This window comes from Choristoneura fumiferana, chromosome 15 (assembly GCF_025370935.1).
Source record: "Choristoneura fumiferana chromosome 15, NRCan_CFum_1, whole genome shotgun sequence".
In the NCBI taxonomy this organism is placed as follows: domain Eukaryota; kingdom Metazoa; phylum Arthropoda; class Insecta; order Lepidoptera; family Tortricidae; genus Choristoneura; species Choristoneura fumiferana.
This window is the reverse complement of record NC_133486.1, coordinates 1833054-1857772: the sequence shown is the minus strand read 5'-3', so window position 1 is coordinate 1857772 and position 24719 is coordinate 1833054. Positions and strand designations below refer to the sequence as shown.

Below are 24719 nucleotides of genomic sequence, written 5' to 3'. Positions count from 1 at the left end.
TGTGCGCGGCCGCCGCCACCGCGCCCACGACGACCCGCTGCGCGCGCGCAGCGACACCTGCGTCACGCGAGCACACGCAGCGCGCGCCGCGCTCTGACACACACACACACAACGGGTTACAGCCTCCCACAACAAGTGCTTTAGGCGCGCGTGTGCGCGGCCGCCGCCACGCGCGCCCACGACGACCCGCTGCGCGCGCGCAGCGACACCTGCGTCAGCGAGCACACGCCCAGCGCGCAGCCGCGCTCTGACACACACACACACACCAACGGGTTACAGCCTCCCACAACAAGTGCTTTAGGCGCGCGTGTGCGCGGCCGCCGCCACGCGCGCCCACGACGACCCGCTGCGCGCGCGCAGCGACACCTGCGTCAGCGAGCACACGCCCAGCGCGCAGCCGCGCTCTGACACACACACACACACCAACGGGTTACAGCCTCCCACAACAAGTGCTTTAGGCGCGCGTGTGCGCGGCCGCCGCCACGCGCGCCCACGACGACCCGCTGCGCGCGCGCAGCGACACCTGCGTCAGCGAGCACACGCCCAGCGCGCAGCCGCGCTCTGACACACACACACACACCAACGGGTTACAGCCTCCCACAACAAGTGCTTTAGGCGCGCGTGTGCGCGGCCGCCGCCACGCGCGCCCACGACGACCCGCTGCGCGCGCGCAGCGACACCTGCGTCAGCGAGCACACGCCCAGCGCGCAGCCGCGCTCTGACACACACACACACACACAACGGGTTACAGCCTCCCACAACAAGTGCTTTAGGCGCGCGTGTGCGCGGCCGCCGCCACGCGCGCCCACGACGACCCGCTGCGCGCGCGCAGCGACACCTGCGTCAGCGAGCACACGCCCAGCGCGCAGCCGCGCTCTGACACACACACACACACCAACGGGTTACAGCCTCCCACAACAAGTGCTTTAGGCGCGCGTGTGCGCGGCCGCCGCCACGCGCGCCCACGACGACCCGCTGCGCGCGCGCAGCGACACCTGCGTCAGCGAGCACACGCCCAGCGCGCAGCCGCGCTCTGACACACACACACACACCAACGGGTTACAGCCTCCCACAACAAGTGCTTTAGGCGCGCGTGTGCGCGGCCGCCGCCACGCGCGCCCACGACGACCCGCTGCGCGCGCGCAGCGACACCTGCGTCAGCGAGCACACGCCCAGCGCGCAGCCGCGCTCTGACACACACACACACACACCAACGGGTTACAGCCTCCCACAACAAGTGCTTTAGGCGCGCGTGTGCGCGGCCGCCGCCACGCGCGCCCACGACGACCCGCTGCGCGCGCGCAGCGACACCTGCGTCAGCGAGCACACGCCCAGCGCGCAGCCGCGCTCTGACACACACACACACACCAACGGGTTACAGCCTCCCACAACAAGTGCTTTAGGCGCGCGTGTGCGCGGCCGCCGCCACGCGCGCCCACGACGACCCGCTGCGCGCGCGCAGCGACACCTGCGTCAGCGAGCACACGCCCAGCGCGCAGCCGCGCTCTGACACACACACACACACACCAACGGGTTACAGCCTCCCACAACAAGTGCTTTAGGCGCGCGTGTGCGCGGCCGCCGCCACGCGCGCCCACGACGACCCGCTGCGCGCGCGCAGCGACACCTGCGTCAGCGAGCACACGCCCAGCGCGCAGCCGCGCTCTGACACACACACACACACCAACGGGTTACAGCCTCCCACAACAAGTGCTTTAGGCGCGCGTGTGCGCGCCGCCGCCACGCGCGCCCACGACGACCCGCTGCGCGCGCGCAGCGACACCTGCGTCAGCGAGCACACGCCCAGCGCGCAGCCGCGCTCTGACACACACACACACACCAACGGGTTACAGCCTCCCACAACAAGTGCTTTAGGCGCGCGTGTGCGCGGCCGCCGCCACGCGCGCCCACGACGACCCGCTGCGCGCGCGCAGCGACACCTGCGTCAGCGAGCACACGCCCAGCGCGCAGCCGCGCTCTGACACACACACACACACACCAACGGGTTACAGCCTCCCACAACAAGTGCTTTAGGCGCGCGCGCGGCGGCGCAAGGGTTGTTGAGGTGTCGTCGCACGATTGCAGCGATAAATCTGGTCATGTGACCCCATTTTTAAGGTGATTTTGAATTTCCCGCGACTCAAAAAAGTAAGCGTCAAGTCGCCGCGTCAACCAGCAGGGCTACTACGAAACTCGAAACTCGAAGTTCGTATCGTACCGTCCCTCTCGCTCTCGTATTAAATAGTATAAGTGTCAGAGGGACCGCACGACACGAACTTCGAGTTTCGTAGTAGCCCTGCGGCAGCGCCGAGATGGCTTCTTGCAGGATTGATCTTGGCCTTGGAAGCTGATTTTTTAATCTCCTTTAGTAGCGGTCGTGGCAGTGGTACAAATAAAAGAAACTGGAGTTAAAGAAAAAAAAAAATAACAGTGTTTTTGCTCAAAATTTTCAGCTTTATCGCTATATGTCACGTGACCAGATTTGACGCTGGAAACGAGCGTAAAAATATCTGAGACGTCCTACTGGCCTAAGAAATAAGAGTCATATCAGATGGTACTGGTGACTGTACAGATCTATTGAATAATGTTTTTCCATCGTACTTTTTGTTGGATAAGTTCGTATTTTGAACATGAAACTACCGTGAGACTTACTCATATTAAATGATATTGTTAACGGATAACTCACGTCTTAAACATGCCGAGCCCGAACCCCCGAAACATGCGAGCTAAACTCGGTTTAAGACCTGAGTTATCCGTTACAATATCATTTAATATAAGTTCGTATTTATCTTACTTTCTCAATTAACTTCAGCAAACCCCAGTAAGCTAGTTGAGAGAGCAAGATAAACAAAATACGATGGAAAAACATTGTTCACTACATCTGTACCGCACTATTATATCCCAGCACCTCCACCATATGAGGCAGGCTTATTTCTAACAACGTAAGTCCTACGGCTGATGATGATGACATCCACCGACCTGTGATCTGGTTGAGCCTCCTCAGCGCACGGCACATGGGCGTGCGCGCGCGCACGTTCCGTCCGCGGTGGCGCACCACCATGCTGCCACCTAGCACCATCTCGTGTAACCTGGCGCAAGTCTTCTCGCTCACCGACACCAATTTCTTGCGAAGCTCCCCGTAGTTGATCAGGGCGTATAGCTCCTGGGCTACTTTTTTTACGTCTGAGAAAAAAAGGAACTGATTATTTGCGCTCTGAAACTCAAATAGCTTTTGTTGGAAAAGCGACTGCCAGGCTTACATAGGATTGGGCCGGGCATGTTTGCCGGAAGCACCCGTAAAGATGGTGCACACAGCCACATGGTTGGTACTGCATGATGGGCACTGACGGCAAGGCAGGCCGAGGCAGAGATGGCGAGATGGCCTAGACGCGGAACTGAGCGAATGGCTAATTATATCTCTGGATAGGGAGATGTGTAGGTCAAGAGGGGAGTCTTTGTCGAGCAGTGGGCACAGATGTAGACTAGGTATAGTGTAGTTGTTTTATTTGTTATGGATCAATTACTTTATTAATTACTCTCCCTGTAAGGCCTTATCTACTTCTTGCCTTAGCTAATCTCAATGTAAAGTACAGTACAGGTTTTGATTACCACGAATTTTGTATAACAATTATTTGATTAATTTAGTTAGACTCTGGCCAGCGAAAGCTGTCCACGAGAAACCGCAGCAAATTTAAAACAAATGAGGCTGACAACACTTGCTGTACACTGATTAAAAGATGTTGATACTTAGAAATTATTTTAAGGGCGTGTAGTGGGTATACTTCAAGCGGAAAAAGAGGAACTGATTATTTGCGCTCTGAAACTCAAATAGCTTTTGTTGGAAAAGCGACTGCCAGGCCTTACATAGGATTGGCCGGGCATGTTTGCCGGAAGCACCCGTAAAGATGGTGCACACAGCCACATGGTTGGTACTGCATGATGGGCACTGACGGCAAGGCAGGCCGAGGCAGAGATGGCGAGATGGCCTAGACGCGGAACTGAGCGAATGGCTAATTATATCTCTGGATAGGGAGATGTGTAGGTCAAGAGGGGAGTCTTTGGTCGAGCAGTGGTCACGTGTAGTTGTTTTTATTTGTTATGGGATAATACTTTATTAATTACTCTCCCTGTAAGGCCTTATCTAGTTCTTGCCTTAGCTAATCTCAATGTAAAGTATAGTACAGGTTTTGATTACCACGGATTTTGTATAACAATTATTTGATTAATTTATTTTAGAGCCTGGCCAGCGAAAGCTGTCCACGTGAACCGCAGCAAATTTAAAACAAATGAGGCTGACAACACTTGCTGTACACTGATTAAAAGATGTTGATACTTAGAAATTATTTTAATTTTCCTGATCAATTCAATTCAATTCAAATTTAGGAAAAGTGGGTCCATCAATTTTTTGATGATTCCGCCAGTGTCGAGGTTGACAGAGACACGGTGGGTAGGTATTCAATTATACTCGGGACTCTTCAAGCTGCATCGAAATTCATGTAGTAATGTGCGAAAGTTGATGATGCACTTTAGGAGTCCCTGCTAAATTTTATGACCTTTGTCAGTGCCCATTTACGTACAGTCCAGACGCATCAATTTTTGGACCACTTTGACCAGATTGGCATTGAATATATCTTCTAACATTTTGATCTAACATAATCTTATAACGTTTTGCATTTTGAGGATGGTAGGAGGTTCAATTAAACAAAAAAAAATCTCATAGCAGGAGTATCAAAATTATCTAAGCCGGGCTAGAATGACAATATGTCAATTTTGACAGTCTCAAAAATGATACCAGATTAAAGCTTCGTAAAAAATGCGTGGACAGCTTTTGCTGGCCAGTCTAGAAAGTATTTGTAAATCTGTAATGATATTAGTAAAAAATTGTACCTAAGTCATATTTTAAGACTTACTTTCACCGAAATGCACATGCTTCGACAGTTTATGCCAGGTCCTATAGTAAAAATGGCTGACTTGCGTCTTGGTCTTCAAATTCACATCTGGCATGCCCTTCTTCTTCATCTTAGCACAAATATGAGCAGTTATGGCATCAAAGTCTTTCCCGTATTCATTGAGAGCTTCGAAGAACAAGCTTTTCTCGTCGGCTGACCAGAGGGCTTTGGGCATGCGTTGCTTCACCGTGGGGAACTTGAGAGGGTCTTTCTCGTCGATTTTGATCGGCGTGTCGCATTCTGGTATGTCTGTGGTGAGAAGGTAGATTTTAGTCTCAGTGTAAAAAAGTTTGCGTCAGAGAGCTGTATCAGAGATGTGCTGGATTTCTGTAACCAAACCTGTGGATTCAAACTTCATATGTGAAATCACTGTATCCTTTCATTTCGCAAAAAAAATGTTTTTCAAATGATTCGTTTGACAAGCATTTCATTTGGCCAAATGCATTTTATACTGAAACTGTGAACTAATCAGGATTTAATTCAAGACCATTGTGTAGAACTTTAGATTTAAAATTTAACAACAAGCTTTACGGCGATGTAAAACATCGTGAGGAAACCTGCATAGCCTGGCAAGAAATTGAATGGTGCGTGTGAAGTTCCGAATCCACACTAGGCCTGCGTGGGAAATGCGGCCCAAGCCTTCTCATTCTGAAAGGACGTCTGTGCTTGCAGTGGGACGTAATAAGCCGAGATGATTATTTTTCCGCGTTGAATCGAATATCTATGTGTAAAGAAATTAAAAAAATATATATCATGGGACACTTGACACCAATTGACCTAGTCCCAAACTAAGCAAAGCTTGGACACTAGGCAACGGATAAACATACTCATATAGATAAATACATACTTAAATACCATATATTAAACATCCAAGACCCGAGAACAAACATTCGTATTATTCATACAAATATCTGCCCCGGACGGGAATCGAACCCGGGACCTCAAGTTTCGCAGTCAGGTTCTCTAACCACTTGGCCATCCGGTCGTCAAATCCTCTCTCTCCTCTCTTTCAGCGCCGGCCCTGGGGTGGTGCAAGATCCGGAGCGCACTTTTCCAGTTGAAAATAAAATAAGGATGGCACCTTTTGAGAGGCGCGGAATTACCTAGTGTAGACAATCTCGCTCCACCTTGATCAAGAGCCGTCGGTGCTCTCTCTCCCTCTGTCTAGGTACCCCAGCAGCTCGCTGGCGTGTGCGTCAGAGGGCCTACTCCGAAATTGAAAAATCGAAGTTTCGTATCGTACTGTCCCTCTCACTCTCGTATTAAATAGCATGTGTCAGAGGGATGGAACGACACGAACTTCGAATTTCGTAGTAGCCCCGCAAGCGCGGGCTGCGTGAGCACGCTGCTCTCTCCCTCTCTCTAGCTACCTCTCTTGTCCGGGTGCGCTGGCTCGAGCCGCAGCTTCTTGATGACGCGCGCGCTGGTCCGCTGCTCCTGCTCCTTGGTCAGCGAGCCTAGCTGCTCGCTGGCGTGAGCGTCATGGTGATTTTCCACTGGCGAGGTGAAACGAGACGAGGCGAGACGAGAATTGAAATTTGTATGCGTTCTAGCGCGCCCGCCGCGAGCCGCCGCGGGCGCCACCATACAAATTTCAATTCTCGTCTCGCCTCGCCGGTGGAAAATCACCTTTAGGCGCGGACTGCGTCAGCATGCTGCTCTCTCCCTCTCTCTAGCTACCTCTCTTGTCCGGGTGCGCTGGCTCGAGCCGCAGCTTCTTGATGACGCGCGCGCTGGTCCGCTGCTGCTGCTCCGTGGTCAGCGAGCCCAGCAGCTCGCTGGCGTGAGCGTCGGGCGCGGGCTGCGCCGGCATGCTGCTCTCTTTCGATACCGTCTGGAATGTAAACGAAGGATAAGTCATCCCGTTGTTTTAGGGTCTCCCACATCCATCGACTAGGAGCCGGCAAAAACCGATAGGAAAAACCTTTATGTCCGCACGCAGTAAGAGCTAACAAGTCATGGTTCGGCTCGTATCGACGCCTGCCCACGTCTTTTTCGCTCTTATTGCTTGGATTCCGCGTCAATAGATGTGGGGAGCACTTTAGGGCCTACACTTGCTGGCGCGGGTGCACGGCGCGGGCGCACGCCTACGGGTGCGGTTACAGCTAAAATCCGTCGCAAGCGACGTGTGCAGTTGGCGCTGCTCATACTATTTTGTAACAGGCGTTCGCTAGCGCCCTCTCTTTCTCAAGCGATAATTGAGGGTAGGCGCGCTAAAATCGCGCGGTTAACCGCATAGTGCGTTCATGCACGTTGAGTGAAAGAGTAAGAAAGGCACACAAAAGGAACTGCAGATAATATTTTTACCATGCTTCTTCGCTACAAACCGCGCACCACAAAAAGTCTGACATATTCAATATTAGGTTCAAAAAGGGCTCAGAAAACCAATGCCGCTATCGGTCCAATCGCCGCAGCATCATATACTGAGTGTGGCCTACTGTAGTGTTTGTTTTTCTTTTTTATGGTTGTTATTATGCTAAGTGCCGAATTTTGCCCAAATAAAATCCTTCTTTCTTCTTCTTTCTTTACACAGGCCCAACTGTCATAAACACCACATTGGTGTTTGTGATAGTTGAGCTTAGAATAACATATACTTAGGCTACTTCTTATCCCAAAATTCCTAAAGGATCGGGATAAAATTCCAAACATTCAACTAGGATTACATGAAATTGGGCGCGGGTTTTTTATACAAAGACAATGGAATTCACGATGTATTTTTTTTAGAAAATCCCGGAATTTCAATTCGATTGCCATGCCTAATGATACGCGTGCGAAGCCGCGGGTAAACGCTATAGTTTAATAATAGCGAGATAGTTGTTTTTACGGCTCATAAAACATGCGACAAAAGAAATGTTACATTATAACAATCCTCCCACTTAAATGCAATTGAAGGTTATTTTTTATGACATAACTAATCGTACAAACCCGCTCGACGTGCGACATAAATGGAATAATGAGATCACAATAAACATTTTATTCCATTTAATAAATGAATCTTTCTTTATACGTGTAACGTCAGCCACAGATAATGCTTCACCAAACATTAAAGACAAACCCTTGGTGGCCTAGCGGTTTGACATATAGTCTCGCAAGCAAAGGATCGTGGGTTTAATTAAACCCGGGTTTGCATCTCTGAATTTTCCGAAACTCATGTACGAAATAACATTCGAAATTAACCACGAGCTTTTTGGTAAAAGAAAACATCGAGAGGAAACCTGCACAGACCTCCCAAGCAATTGAATGATGTGTAAAGTTTCTAATCCGCAGTGGGCCCGCGTGTGAACTACAGCCCAAGCCCTTTAATTCTGAGAGGAGGCCTGTGTCCAACAGCGGGACGTTTATAGGCTAGGATGATGATTTAAACTACAGAGGTTAACGACTAGAAAATTGGCAGCCTTGTGTATAATAGAGGTGCACACATGAGTATAGGTACCTACATTTTTCTACTTGATTCTACATTATATTGTCCTTAGAAAGAAAGAATGATTTATTTGCTTGGAATACGTACTATAGGTACCTATTGTAAAAAAAGAAAACACCTAGCCGATTTTTATGTTAAACACATGTTCAACTATTGTTTTCGTTATTGTGTTAACACGAGAAATAAAGCGTAACATTGGCCGTGTTAAAACTAGGTAGCGGACATATACCCATGCATAAATAATTATGTAATAAATATATTTCGCCGTAAATAAGGAAGTTAACGTGTAAGCATTGTAATCGCACAGTTCGGTGGTCTCAACAAAGCTACTGCATATGTATATCTGTATGACAGGCGAGTCACGCGTTCATCTACTATTCATTCATATAATCTATTCAAATACCATGCTAACTGTAATAAAATCGATTATAGCCGAGGCCAGACAAAATTCAAATAACAGTTTTTCAGATTATGAGTTTTTCTTTTTGCGCGATCAAAGGAGGGTTATGTTTTTCGAGCGTATGTAGATATGATTTTTTGATCCTCTCTAAAGCCTCAGAGGGACCACTTTTAACATAATATGAGGTATCATTAGATTCGTCATATTATTATGTCGGAGTGACATAGGGTACCTACGTAATATAAATATGATGAGGGACCAAAAGAATATTTTGTATTGTAACAATAAGGGTGTCAAATGAAAGGCTACCATTTTCACAGAAATATCGAAAGGTATGAATAAAAAATCGACAACCCGACTGACTTAAGACTAAAAAAAAAAAAACGCGATTACGTACTCGTATGTACTAGAGTAACTTGTTGTTTATTTTTAACACAGCCAATTTATTAAATGTCGATACATTAAAAAAAATTACACAGAGCTATTAACGAATGGGAAACCATTAAGTCCTATAATATGCGTGCAGAAAAATAGAAAAAAAAATTAACTGCAAAAACAAAATGATTAAATCGGTTACTTTTTAAATAAGGCTTATTTAATAAGGCTACAATTTTAGTGTTAAAAAGGAAAAAATAAGACCTTGTACAGTTACCATTCTATTTGTGTATAGCGTTGCCAGGCGTCCGAACAGTCAGACTTTAGGCTCTTCAAATTTGAGCGTTTTACAAGCTTTTATTTAATTTCAGCTGTCCTGTTGTCTGTCTGTCTGTAAACAAATCTTGCAAGTTAAATTTGACCAACTTCCAGTAGCCAGATTGACTTGAAATCTGGAATATTCATGTCAATCGCGTGACAATACAATTATCTAGTAGTGACATCCTGGTAGTCCAGCCAGGATCGTCTTCGCAGGACAGAAATCTTCAACGGTTAATAGCATCGACTTGAAATTTGGTATGCAAATGAAGTTTGGGTCACAATGCAAGTACAGTCAACAAAAAGTACAGTCAGCAAAAAAAGCTTTTGTTAAAAATGATTTTTTTATGGTTATGTTATTTACATTTATCATTTGTGGGATTCCGCTTTGCACGCCTCACCTTGTGTATAAAGCACTCGGTTGTTTTATGCTACAAACGCAATGCGTTTGACGCACATCAATTTGCATCAGATAATCTAATTACCAAACATTGTCTTACGCGGTGCGCACAGCGGCACGCGCAGTACTTAATTGTTATTTGTAGAACTATAATAAGATTGGTTTTTTGGAATCTTTTTGTATTTTTTATTTCAATTCCAAATTTTTACTTTTACGGTCATCCCGTAAAACCTAAATTGAAAATACAAACTGAAATAAAGATGCACAGAAAAAACACAGAAAAATAAGACCATCACTGGGAATCGAACCCAGGTCCTCGGTAATCCGTACCGCGTGCTATACCGCTACACCACTGATGGTCAACGGTACCGACACGAATTTCCCCTATGCACCTCATATCTCAGCTTGTTTGTTTCTTACTTAGTCACTTAAGCAGTGACGCTAGCGACATCTATGCCGTAGCCCTCATCGAGAAACTTTTTTCGGCACTCCATTGGAACTAACCGCTCACCCGGACAAGAGATATCGTTACTAAGCAATCAAATTAACCTATACCGATTAATTAGAACTATAATAGTTGGTAATAATCATAAAGCCATAAGAGAAAATCATGAAACAGTGGAACAGTTTGCCCGAGACAGTGATCAGTGCACTTTCAGTGAATTCTTTTAAAAACAGACTTGATAAGTACTTTGAAGACAATTACACAAGTGAACAATGATATGCACGCATCAGCTATAAGCTGCCTGTGCATTATAAATAATAATATATAATAATATAATATATAATATATTCTATTTATTGACGACCGGATGGCCAAGTGGATAGAGACCCTGACTACGAAGCTTGAGGTCCCGGGTTAGATTCCCGACCGGGGCAGATATTTGTATGAATAATACGAATCTTTGTTGTTGCGTCTTGGATGTTTAATATGTATTTAAGTATGCATTTATCTATATAAGTATGTTTATCCGTTGCCTAGTACAAGGATTGCTTAGTTTGGGACTAGGTCAATTGTTGCCAAGTGCCTATGATATTATTATACCGGGTGTGGCCTGTAATACGAGCAAAAATTAAAACATAGATCGTCCTCGTCAAACTGAACAACATTAGTTCAGCGACTTTTAAAAATAATGGAGTCTTTGAATTTTCCTATTTTCATACAAATTAAATACTGCTATCAATGTACGCCATCCTAGAACACAACTGACGTCGCCTGTCACGCTACAAACATCAAACATTTTGCTTTACATTGCTTCTTCGAATAAACTTAAGTGTAATAAAAATTAAAAACTAATTATTTTTAAAAGTCGCTGAAGTAATGTTGTTCAGTTTGAGGAGTATGATCTATGTTTTAATTATTTGCTCATATTTTGGGGGAGGCCTATGTCCAGCAGTGGACGACTTTCGGCTGACACGATAGGCCACCGACATCCGGTATTATTATTATTAATTAATTAATTAATGCACTTAAATATCACATTTAAGCGCTCAGTTGTTTAAGCGATAAACGCTGCGTTTGACACACATCAATTTGCATTATCTGAAAAATAAAATACATATTGTGAAAATGGAAGGTGTAAACTGAACATTATCTTAAGCCCCACTGCCGAACTTTGACGAGTTTTATCAGTGTATTTTTTTGTTCCATTGAGAAAAAATAACGAGTCCAATATTTTATGATTATCCAAGTGACGCACTAATTATAATAATATTTGTTTACCCAAGCACCCAATTTTTGCTAAGTACATGTGATATCTGATGAGCCAACTAGATATTAGCGTAAAATTTTCCATAAATACCTCTTTTAGGTATATGTATATAATATATGTTAATCGCTACATAATTGTCTTTTAATAGTTCAAAATCAGATGGCCTCAATGTCTTTCATTTATATTTATGGAATTCTAGTAGATATGAATGACACCAAATTGTAATCGACGCAAGCCAATAAAGCTGTTTTCTAGTATTTTCTCCAACACAACCTAGACAACGCACCGGCAACGCGTATTTACGCGTATCGAAGACTAAATCAACTTTGTACTACATTTTAAGGAATTACAGCGCCTTTGCAAACCGCGCGTCGCTTGCGCATAAAAAAATACTTTTTGTGCATAGTTTGGATATTTTTGTTGAATTAATAATACATAATTTATCATTAACTAGCTTTTGCCTGCGGCTTCGCCCGCGTGGAATTCGGTTATCGCGCGCTGTTCCCTCGGGAACTGTGCATTTTTCCGGGATAAAACGTAGCCTATGTCACTCTCTGGCCCATAAACTATCTCTATACCAAAAATCACGTCGATCCGTCGCTCCGTTTCGACGTGAAAGACGGACAAACATACAAACACGTTTATAATATTAGTATGGATAAGCTTTTAAACGTAACAGAGCTCTTATGAAATAATAATACAGTTTTTTGGAAGTTTTACGCGTTATGGTCTAGTATCATGTCAAGTATTACTTTTAAATACTTGATTGATATGATATAGGACCATAACTCGTAAGATAAGTGGTCTCGTCTACCTCTCTTTAACATTCGCGTATAGTAAACTAATGCTCTCTCTCTAACTTTTGTAATAGGTAGGTACTGATTTAAGGAAATACTAAATCTATGCTCATAACAGAACTAAAATAGTAGATTCATGCCGTGCAAAAAATAACAGACAAAGTTAGGTAGAAATGTATCGTCATTTCTAATCTGATAAGATCTGAATTGCATTAAACAAAAACTAAACACAGACCACTATAAAAACGTATGTTAATTTGAATTTACTTATTTTATATATTTATTTAATTTTTATTGAACTAAAAATATTTTTGGAATCCTTTTACTATATCATTGTAATGGATCACTTTTATTTAAAATAATAAATTTTATATTCTATCAAATTACGTCAGCAATAACTACATTAGTAGGTACTTAATTAAAAAAAAATACCCTTAACGATCATTGGAGGTAATTATTTAAAAACACAACATTACGGCGAGACACCCGCAATCTAGTAATGAGACACAAAACATTAGCATTATTGTACGACGACAGATCAATAAAACCGCTGGCAGGACGAAACTCTTGCGCATAGCACGCACCGCGCGGCTTGGAGCGGTTTAAAAGTACTGGCCATCAACAAAAACAATATTATAAAGTTAACATTTCGAATTTGGAAACTCGAGCATAAAAGCCACTTGTTACTAGAAGTGGTTTAAAAAAGCTGGCCGTTAATAAAAAAAAAGTTAAATTCAATATTAAACATTTTAAATTCGGAAACTACCATTTAGTTGTTTTACTACGGCTAGTATAATGTGTGTTGAAAAAATGCCGGTGAGAATTGATATTGTGAAGTTAAGTTTATCAATAATTGTGTGTATGAACTTTATGATTATATGTGAATCACAAGTTATGAAGAAAGAGGCTTATTTAACGGTGGTAAGTGTCAAAACATTTTTTTTTTAAGTTTTTACTATTGACCTTCATCCAACTAATATAAAAAAATGACAACAAATAAGAATAAAAGTTTACGCCATTGGATCGTGAATCGTGAATGATCTGTAAAAAATACTGTAACGTGTTTGTAATAAATATTATTTTTAGATAATACAATAACCGGAGCACGGCAATTATTTAATGCTTAGGTACCAACCTCATACATAATTATCTTTCATCATAATAGCTAGTTCAGTTTCAGCACCTTTAACATTGAAGTTACGTGTAATAATAGGTTATAATTATAAAAATGATAAATACCCATTTACAACACGGGAACGAAAAAGTACTTAGTAGTAAAGTTTACATAGAATGTGGAAAAAACTATATATCCCACTATCCCACATCCCACTAATATTATAAATGCGAAAGTTTGTAAGTCTGTTTGTTTGTTAGTTTATCACGTCTAAACTGCTGAACCGATTTAGATGCAATTCGGTATAAAGATAGCTCGAGTCCTGGGAAAGGACAAAGGATAGTTTTTATCCCGGAAAATTGCATAGTTCCCATGGGACGCGCGTGAACCGAATTCTACGCGGACAGAGCCGCAGGTAACGGCTAGTCTATACATAAATGAGTATCTATTCCCCTTGGTCCCTCCCCCTCTTAAATCTAAACTGTTGGGCGGAAAATTTTGAAAAAATTCAAGGAAAATTATAGCGGCTAAGATTGCTTGAGAGTTATTAGTAGTTTACGTAAGAGTAAATAGCAGCCTGAAGTATAAAAAATACCTAAACTTGGAAGATTCCGTACACAATACGAAACCCTTAGATAAATATTAGGTATTTGATTTTTTCGTAATGCCTACAGAACCCTATCCTCAGCGTGTCCGACACGCTCTTGGCCGGTTTTTACGCATTTATTCTTGCGTTTAATATAATATTTACTTATAAACAGAGAAAAACCTTTTCTACATTCACAAAAGTGAGAGGAGCAAAATTGTACATTAAAATACTTTCCACATCTGTTCCTTCTGCCAGTTTTAAAATTACACATAAGACTAGTCTACCATTAAATGATAAGGTATGTCCATGTTATGCAAACTCTCAAAGTAACACCCTTTCCGAGCTCTGTGACATTACAATAAAAAATATTTTAACCTTGTAATTTTTTAGGTGAAGCTATTACTGCACCGACCAAATAAAATAGACAAACATTTTTAAACGTGTAATCTACACATTTTTTTTTAATTATGTTACTTTTATCGGTCATCTTTGTGCATGGATATTACAGTTAGTTTATCCCACTTAACTTAAGACAAAACATGTCGAGCTAAACTCGATTTAAGACGTGAGTTATCCGGGTCAATATATTTATTATTATCCCACTTACATTATAAATGCGAAAGTTTGTAAGTCTGTTTGTAATGTTTGTTGCCTCATCACGTCTAAACACCGCTGAACCGATTTAGATGAAATTCGGTTTACATATTGTTTAAGTCCCGGGGAATGTCATAGGATAGTTTTTGTCCCGAAATATTAAGTTACATAGTAAATCAGTCATTTTTCCGTTAACATTGTGTCGTTTGGTATGAGGTTCTGTACCATCAGCCAAATAAGTGGTCTATCAATTTTTAAACAAGTTCCTGTCAAATGCATATGTCGTTAAGCCGAGTTTAGACTTGCAAGAAAATCATGCAAGTTGCATTACATTGCGGCGCTCGATTGACCACTACAAACCCGTTGGCTTTACGGCCTGGCAATGTAATGCAACTTGCACGATTTTTCTTGCAAGTCTAAACTCGGCTTTAAAGTCGAACTTTCAAGTTGATAGACACGTCTATTGGCATTACTGTTTTGTGACATGCAAACGATTATCAACTTTAGGATGGTAGACACACATATTTGGCTGATGGTACCTGCATAAGTTATAAATAGCCTAATCAACACTTAGACCGGGAGATGGTGACACAAAATATTAGATGATTTGTACCAGTATGGCGGTTCTTCAGGGGTGAAATGATGGTCATAGCGCTGGTATCGGCGGCCCAATCCTGGCCTGGGCGTTAATCGAACGTGTCGGATAAATAGCGAAAATCGAACGATTTGTTTTACAAAAATGATTGTATTTTCCGATAGTCCATAAAAAAAGATGTAGGCGGTAGCGTAATGCCATACTTCTCCGATGTGGCTTACAGCCTGCCATACCAAACAATTCAACCATTTGTTCCAGGCTAATTTTTGCACAGCTAATCATCGTCGAGGAGCCACTCACGAAATACACCATGCCATACTTTTCTGGCGATTCCAAATGGCCGCCATACCGCCGCAAAGGCGTAATTGTTTTTCTTTCGCAAAACAACAACATAAAGAAGACCAACCATCATTAACTCGGTGACATGGTGACAGCCTGTGAGCAATTAACTCGCATGCTACAATTATATTATTTTTATAATGTTGCTCTATTTATAGGACTGCAGTTTAAAAAAGTACCAATATACAAACCGAACTGCAGCTGCAAACTACGCAGAAAACAAAAAGTCCAGTGGTCTAAAACCCTCACCGGAAGACCAGCGCTGGCTCTCAAGCCGGCATTACGCTGAAAGTCCGTTTCGTGATAGTTCCATGCCTACATGTTTCCTCGTTTGTCTTTCGTTTATGTAACTGTCACGAATAAATGTTTTTTCCTTTTTTTTTTTGTTAAGTAAGTAACTTTTCTCAAAAATGACCGTAAAAGTTGACATTATTCTTTACATATCAGAAGCTGAAGTGCATAGTTTATGGTCAGCGAAAAATTAAAAAGTTAAAAAGATTGCAGGCGCGCTAGATCGACAATAATGAATTAGGGCGCCTGCAATCAGTCGCATTTTTTTTAAAGTTAAAAAGGCCATGGAAATGTTGGCACAAGTCATATACAGCCAAGTCAAATGGCCGGTATCAGATATTTTGTTGGAACTCCGGACTTTTTCTATTGGGTCTGAAATAGCTTGTGGTGTTTTCGGTGGAAAAATACACCTGCAGTTTATTTTTAATGAAAAAAGGCGGGAAAGCATAAGAAAAATATTGGAATAAAATTAAATTTTATAATATATTTTGAGAAAAAGTTTATTCTATTTCAGAATTATTCACTATTTTTGAGAAAAGCTTTATATTAGTCTCGGCTGGAATAGCAATTGCTGGCTTCGTATTAGTTAAACGGACTCGCAAGCTCGTCCGTTTAATACTCATACTCAGCCAGCAATTGCCTACATCCAGGCCACGACAATAATCTACTATAAAGTTCAACAGACGGGATCCATTCAAAATCGTAACCGTCTCAATTTTTTTTTCAGTAATGAGTCCCGGCTATTGAAAAGTTGCTTACACTACACTACGAGTATGCATGATGTCTCTGACAATGGGGGCTTTAAATTCAAGGTTCGATTCTAGTCACAAGACTAAGCTACTTTTGTTTTGTAACATTTTCAAATAACTTGAATTTGGTTAAGGTATACCGTAGGCGACAAGCTAGCAACCTGTCACTATTGTACCGTTTTTGTCAAACTTTAAACCTAAAATTGCTAAAAGTGGCTCCGAAGCGGTAACGTTTCGTGTGCTCTGCCTACCCCATTTGGGAATACAGGCGTGATGTTTGTGTGTGTGTGTTGAATTTAGATTTATTGATCCTCAAAGTTTAATCGTTAAATCAGTGTATCGCACATGGCGGTGTTATCGCTGTATCTTGGTACGGGCCTTTAAATATTTTTTGTTATTTATTTCACATCTCAGATAAACATTTATCAATGTGCTGTCAATTTTAAAATGTATCGCTTACATTGTTTTTTTTTTTGTAAAATAGCTCAATTATGCGAGTAGAATGGAACCTTGGATTTAAAGCCCTGAAAAGTAAATGGTAAGAGACTCCCTAATTATCTCTCTTTCCGAGTTGCCAAACAAAAATATTTACGCCACGCCACTGGCACCTAGGGTCTAATAACGATCCGTGTCAACAGTCAGGCAGGTTTATAAAGCGCATTTTTAGTTTTTTAAACTCTTACAACTATCTCTAACTCGAATGGCGACCGCGGACCGGGAGACGAGCTGTCGGTAGGCCTCCAACAAGATGGAGCGACGACCTGTAAGGCTACTACGAAACCCGAAACTCGAAGTTCTTATTACCGTCCCTCTCGCTCTCGTATTATATAGTATAGAGGGACCGCACGACACGAACTTCGAGTTTCGAGTTTTGTAGTAGCCCTGCTGGTTAAGATCGCGGGATCGCGGTGGATGCGGAAAGCACAAGACCGGTCTGAGTGGAGAGCCTTGGGGGAGGCCTATGTCCAGCAGTGGACATCTTTCGGCTGACATGTGCACAGTGGCGCGTATCTAAGTACTCGCGATTAGTCAATTTTTGTTACTAGTTTCGATCACCCTTTAATATCGTTAGTCGCGCGACGGGTTAAAACTTTAATCACTATAGAAGACTCTAGAGGAAAAACGTGCGACGGTAGCTTCTATGATCGCTATTATTGTCGGATTAATAATGAGTATGATTAGTCCACGTCGTATTAAATTACCGCATTCATGAGAGAATGCAGACGTCATTTAATGTAAGTAGTACCTGGGCGACCGAGCTTTGCTCGGGCTAAAACTCGGTAACAATCGTTATCCCAGAGATAAGACGAAGTTAGATCGATTTTTCATCCCCGAAAATCCCTACATAACATATTTCATCGAAATCGTTGTAGCCGTTTTGTAGATCCCCGAAATATACTTATACTATATATACGAGAATTGCTCGTTTAAAGGTATTAGCAGGGGGGTGTCACTAGGCCATTCCGCCGCCGAGCTACAAGTACATACCGGGCCTCCCCAACGTTGAGGCGATTCAGTGCGACTCAACGCGTGCGAGTGAACACGATTATGCGATAGACAGAGAAGCATAAAGTAAGGCACGATTCTTATGCCTAAACGTCACTTTTGTACGGCAGTGAAGCTTCTGTACTTGTACTATTACTTATTCTGTGGTATTAGATGAACTGAAACCAATTACCTAGCTGCTGCAAGCCCACAATGTAGGTAAACAATGTGTCGACCCTCTGCCATGGTCTGGACAAAGATAAATAGAACGTGTTGATGGTATTTCTAATCATGTACAAAGCCTCATATCAAATGTCACAGTATCAGTACCATTGTGCCATTTTGTCGGTATTGTTTACATATATATTCGTGCAAAGTTACAGCTTTCTAGCATTGATAGTCCCTGAGCAAAACCGCGGACGGACTGACAGACAGACATGGCGAAACTAATAAGAGTTCCGTTTTTGCCATTTTTTCAAATATCTTTGATCTCGACTATACTTATACAATTTGACAAGTGTTTGTTTCGCTTGTGACAAACTAACATTCACCTTAACCGCGAATTAAAAGGTCATACTCGCATGACGTAGTTTTTCATTCCACAAACGAAGAGAGCATTGAACTTCATAATAAGCCTTTACTTGGTTGCAATTGCAATTATTAAGATTTTATCAATGTTTATGTTCTTCCTTGGTCAGTTTATGCATCTTTTTCTGCTGCACCTTTGCAAAACCGATTTTATTCATTTTATTTATTTATTTATATATTTATTCAGTCTTTTATAGCTACACTTGCACTGTTGTGTTTCGGCGTGGAGAGTAAGACAGCCGGTGAAATTACTGGCACTTGAGGTATCCCATCTTAGAAATTTAGGTTGGCAACGCATCTGCAATACCCCTGGTGTAGCAGATGTTTATGGGCGGTGGTGATCTCTTACCATCAGGAGACCCACTTGCTCGTTTGCCATCCAGTCGAATAAAAAAAAACAAGAAAGTCCGAACCTACTCTTTATTTACCTCTTTTGATATCAGATATACTGATATACTCTATTTCTTCTAGAAAAAGTTGGCAACCCTATTCCTAGAGAGCCCATGTTCAACTGTGGACGTCTTCCGGTTAATAATGATGATTATTATGACATTAACGTCTAAAACGTCTATTAAAGTCTAAACGATAACATTTAATTGTGGTGCGAATGCGTTTTATATTGCCTTTTAAGAGAAGTCTCTTCGTTCCATTCTCCATACAAACGTAGTCCCGATCTCATTTGAAAACTAGGCAACAGAAATAGATGAAATTTTGTAAGTATGGACTAGACGTAATTAATCTATGCCTGTGGTTTTCAGATTTTCATATAAATGTGTAATATTAGAATTACAGGAGCTCAAAAGTCGACAAAAAAAAGATGTCAACTTTGCACGAGAATTACAGACTAATAAAGATTTTTTACAAAAATCTAAAAAACCACAGGCATAGAAAATATAATGAATATCTTGATTGTAAAATATCATTGATTTCTGTGCTTTACTTTTCGTATAATATGAGGACAACGAAACCCAAAATTCAACCGCCCAAATCTTGAAAAGCCTACAGCTATCTCGATATAAATTACGGACGTCGTTGCGGAAGGCATGGGGGGGGGGGGGCGGCTGCGAGCGCTTATGTCACGAGCGATAAAGACAGCAATACCTAAAACGAGTACCTAACGCGGCCGCACGGCCGGCAGGGAAACTTCTCTTTATACATCACCGTCATTATCACCCGCCTATACGTTCCATAGCCGAACACAAGCCTCCACACGCTATTGTTGCATTTTTTTAATAATTAACATTATAAATTTCAGATAGGTTTCATTTTAAATGCAACAACAGAGTATTAAATTGTATCGCTTCAAATCATCCGGTATCCACTGACGTTCAAGGAAACGAAATAATTCCGCATGAAAACTTAAACGTACGCGCACGTGACCGCAATCCGAATGGGAATTCGCACGCCGGCGGCGCGGGCGCACGCTTTGTGACATAACGCACAGCGCACTAATAAACAGTAGCGCAACGCTCAACACAACTAATGAATAACTATAATATAAATAAATATTAAACTTGACACCGTTACGGTATTTGACTAGGTAAGTTTTATTTACATATCTCATAAGTCAAAGCTTGTCAATGTATGTTACGTTACAATACAATACACTCTTACTCTTACACCGTATTCAAGATTGAAATAATTGCATGTGACGTCACAAGCAAGGACCTACTTGTATAGAGGAAAAAGTTTTAGAAAGAGACCGAAATATATTTTTTCAAAAAAACACTATATATTCAATTTTCAACCGAATTATTTTTTGACCGAAAAACATTGCATATTATCTATATTTTCCTATAGTAGCCAAATTTTTATTTATTGATTTAAATTTTAATTAACGATAGCTTAACTATTGAGAACCGCTTTATCGAAAAAATATAACAATTGCCCTGTTCTTTGCTAATGGAGAGTTATTAATTTTCTCGATCAGCAATGTAACCTCCTGGGGTTCAAAGTGATAATAAAAAGGAATAAAGTGTCATTTTCTCTGTATCATTCAAATTTACAAAAAAAAAACAACTTTATCTACGAGACATTAAGTTTTAAATTTCGATGTCATATTTTGTTGTATCACCATACAGGAGGGTAATGCAAACATTTATTTGAAGTTTCAGAGGCAGAAAATGTTAGTGTCAGTTGTTGACTTTGTTACCGATACATTGCGTGCCGAATTAATTTGTATGAAAAAAAAAATCGTTTTATCAGGTATAATAATATCAGGAGTTGTCGAATAGCGTATTCGTCATAACATAATTAATCTCATATAGTCGAGGCTTCGTACGGCTAGTTATGCTACTGTTCATTTTGAAGCTGTGTCAGACAGGATCGTGTGATGAATGATCATTGTTCAACTTTTTACATCGCATAATCAAGTTCAGGAGCAATTATTCTTATCTGAAAAATCGTTATTCATTTTTTAACTATCTTAGTTAAGAGGCACGTGCTCATGACGTGGATACATCAACAGTGTTTTATATCGTCACTACTTTAAAAAAAACTCTTATCTCAAAATGGATAATTTTTGTGAGTGCACTTTATGAGCACAAAGTAGGGATATTCGATATACATCGATGCATCGAAAACATCGTTGTTTACAATGCGATACATCGAATCAATCCGATGTTTTGAAAAGCTATCGATATACTCGATGTATCGATGTTTTTTCATAAAACATCGAATCGATGATAACCAGTTAATTTCACAAAAACTCAAGTTTGACCACTAAAATTTGTAATAATGTACATCGCAAAACAGGTCATCTTTTCAAAGTGAATGGTTTTGTGTGTACTTACAGATTATGAAAGGAGTTAGATCTATTACGATCTATCTATTATTTTATGCTGACCGTAGGACTAAGGACGTTGCCGTGTGATGGCGGCGACCAAGAATACCACCACCCCATCTCTTCCCGTGGGTTTCGTAAGAGGCGATTGAGGGATATATGTGAAGGATGGGCAGTAGCGTCCTCTGTAACTCTCACAACCTCTGCACCGAGACAATTACACCTAGTCTCCAGAATTAGAAGGAATACTGTAACAAACCCGGAACGGTGCCTCCGCTTAGGCTCTAGCTAGCCAGGCACCTGCGGCCAAACCGGCACCACACGTACTGACTTGTCACTCCTGTGGGTCCTGCCGGGGAGGAGGAGAGGGTGGCATGGGTTCTGGGAAAGCCCGTGTTGCCATAAAGTCGTCTGTCCCAGACGTAGTAGCATCCGCGGAGAGGTCACTTCGCCCGCCTGCCTCAGGTGGGAAACAACACGGAGAGTGGCAGTTACCGGTTATAAGTTCGCACAAATAGGCGTAAGTGCCAACGCCAGGGGTCACTCTCGACAGTAGGAGGATCCATCGCAGGTCCACTGATCAGTTACCGCCTGCTTTAAGTTGGGCAGCCCCCGACCACTAAGGTACTGATCCGCCTCAGCGTTAACTTGTTCTGCCTGGGTGAACGGAGCACGGGCCTGACAGCCAGATGTTGACGCTGTAAATCAAATCACCTGCTCAAGCAACAAAAAGCAAAAAATCTAGAGCCAACCCTACATACATGCGCTTCGCGACATGGAATGTCCGCACTATGAGGACAGGCTTCCCGAACACCTGTGGAAGCTCTGATTGCGCAGAAGGTCTGCGCAAAACTATTTCTATCAGCGTTGAACTTAAAAGGCTCAACATTGATATCGCGGCCTTACAGGAGACTAGAATCGAGGAAGAAGGGTCCATTCGTGAAGCCGACTACACTTTTTTCTGGAAGGGCAAGAAATCCTCGGAGACTCGTGAGCACGGCGTAGGATTCGCTGTTCGTAACCACCTACTCAATGCACTAGAGACACCTGTGGGAGTGTCAGAGCGCATAATGGTCTTGCGTCTTAATACCAAAAGCGGCTTTGTTACTCTTATTTCCGCTTACGCACCGACGCTCAACTCAAAACTAGAGACCAAGGACCAGTTCTACGATCAACTCGAAAAAACAGTGCGCGGGGTGCACTCAACTGACAGACTGCACATTTTGGGTGACTTCAACGCCCGCGTCGGCCAGGATACATCTGCCTGGTCGGATTGCCTTGGTACTCACGGCGTTGGTAAGCAAAACGAAAATGGGCAACGATTATTGGAGTTTTGCTCTAGACACCAGTTGTGTGTTACCAATACTTTCTTCAAAGGCAAATTGATGCGGAAAGTCTCTTGGATGCACCCCGATCAAAGCATTGGCACCAGTTGGACCTTGCCCTTACAAGGAGGAGGGATCTGCGTGAAACGCTTCACATGCGAACGTTTCACAGTGCTGATTGTGACACTGACCACAGCCTTGTTGCTGCCAGGGTCCGACTTGTCCCTAAGCGGGTCCACTCGTCTAAGCCTATGGGCCGAAAAAAGATTAATCTGTTTAAAACCCGTGATCCAGAGGTAGTGGTAAGTTGCGGCCTGGGATGGCTCGGCGTCGCCACGGGTAACGCTTTCGGGTACCAGAAATTTAAAAAACTAGACTGGTTTCTGGAAAACCAGGAACACATGCGGCCGCTCATTGACATAAAACGCCAAGCTGCCCTAAACTTCCGTCACAACCCATGCGTCAAGACACGCGAGGACCTCAACAAGGCAAAGGCGTCAGTCCAGCGTAGCTCTCGCTTCTATGCAAACGCGTACTGGACAGAACTATGCCAAGGTATCCAAGCCTGCGCAAACACGGGAGACATTGGCGGAGTTTATGCAGGCATTAAAAGAGCTCTCGGACCCATTCCGAAGAAAACGGCACCTCTTAAAGAAGTTGATGGCTCTATTATAGCAAACAGCAGTCGTCAGATGACGAGATGGGTGGAACACTACACCGACCTCTACTCGTGCTCTGTGGATATTAAGCCAGAAGCAGTGGATCTTGTTCCAAACCTGGCGACTCTGCACGAGTTAGATGTCGCACCCACAGTAGAGGAACTAGACCTCGCCGTCAAGCAGCTCAAGCTGGGGAAGAGTCCGGGTAAGGACGAGGTCTGCGCCGAGATTGTCAAAATCAAGTGCCTCCTTCCTGTCCTCCATAACCTCCTGGCCAAATGTTGGGATGCGGGCTACGTTCCTCAGGATATGCGGGATGCCAACATCGTCACTTGTATAAAGGTAAAGGCGATCGCGGTGACTGTAATTGTTACCGCGGAATATCTCTACTTAGCATCGTCGGTAAAGCCTTCGCAAGAGCCATCTTAGGTAAGCTGCAGAGGCTTGCCGACCGCGTATATCCTGAGGCACAATGCGGATTTCGATCCCAACGGTCAACTGTCGACATGATTTTCTCTCTTCGACAGCTACAGGAAAAGTGTAGGGAGCAGCAGACCCCCCTAGTTATCGCATTTGTTGATCTGAACAAAGCTTTTGACACCGTGAGCAGGGAGGGGTTGTACTCGATTCTTGTGAGAATCGGATGTCCTCCAAAACTCCTGAAGATTGTGCAGTCATTCCATGAGGGTATGGAGGCCACCGTGTTGCACAATGGCGATACGTCTGCGCCTTTTGCAGTGCGCAGGGGTGTTCGACAAGGTTGCGTTCTGGCACCCACTCTCTTTGGTATATTTTTTTCTGTACTTTTGAAGGTTGCTTTTGGCGAAGAGCAACAGGCAGGGCATACACCTACATACCCGTTCCGATGGTAGGTTATACAACATTTCCTTGCTCAAGTCTAAGCGTCGCAGAGAGGACCTGTTTGTAGACAGTCTTCTCTTTGCGGATGACGCTGCTTTCATCGCCCACGACCAAGCACAGCTTCAGAGCCTAATGGACAAGTTTGCCAGAGCATGTGATCTCTTCTCGATGTCTATTAATGCTAAGAAGACCGTCGTATTAGCGCAGGGTTGCCCACAACCTCCAACCATCTTGCTTGGCGATGCTCCATTGGAGGTGGTTAGCAGGTTTTGCTATTTGGGTTCGCAAGTGTCGAGCAATCTCTCACTTGATGCAGAAATCGACTCCCGCATCGGCAAGGCGGCCACTACGTTCGGGAGGCTTCGTGCACGAGCTT

At 43.1% G+C, this 24719-nt stretch overlaps 3 protein-coding genes across 3 annotated transcripts in view; 2 read left to right on the top strand and 1 right to left on the bottom strand.

Moving 5' to 3' along the window:
• Window positions 1-6825, bottom strand: part of crm (cramped chromatin regulator) — a 37476-nt gene extending 30651 nt beyond the window's left edge. The window contains exons 1-4 of the mRNA XM_074098670.1: window positions 6630-6825; window positions 6320-6445; window positions 4911-5198; window positions 2980-3183 (exon numbers count right to left, since the gene is read on the bottom strand). Of these exons, the coding sequence (XP_073954771.1) occupies window positions 2980-3183; window positions 4911-5198; window positions 6320-6445; window positions 6630-6810 (799 nt within the window). The 5' untranslated portion in view covers window positions 6811-6825. The remainder of the gene's footprint in view (window positions 1-2979; window positions 3184-4910; window positions 5199-6319; window positions 6446-6629) is intronic.
• The window catches only part of LOC141435546 (E3 SUMO-protein ligase ZBED1-like), a 138072-nt gene continuing 117521 nt past the window's right edge, over window positions 4169-24719 (top strand). Inside the window, exon 1 of the mRNA XM_074098254.1 lies at window positions 4169-4184. The gene's annotated coding sequence lies outside the window, so the exon portion shown is untranslated. The remainder of the gene's footprint in view (window positions 4185-24719) is intronic.
• On the top strand, window positions 22290-23911 carry LOC141435845 (uncharacterized). Its single transcript, XM_074098669.1, has 2 exons — window positions 22290-22794; window positions 23118-23911. Exons 1-2 carry the CDS (start codon window positions 22290-22292, stop codon window positions 23909-23911), a joined length of 1299 nt encoding a protein of 432 aa, XP_073954770.1.

What these genes read in the sequence shown, in the direction of transcription:
- LOC141435845 (XM_074098669.1), top strand. Translation starts at nt 22,290, where the DNA reads ATGAGGACAGGCTTCCCGAACACCTGTGGAAGCTCTGATTGCGCAGAA. An exon ending in CCTTGGTACTCACGGCGTTG is followed by an intron (nt 22,795 to 23,117) that starts GTAAGCAAAACG and finishes CCCGTGATCCAG; the next exon opens with AGGTAGTGGTAAGTTGCGGC.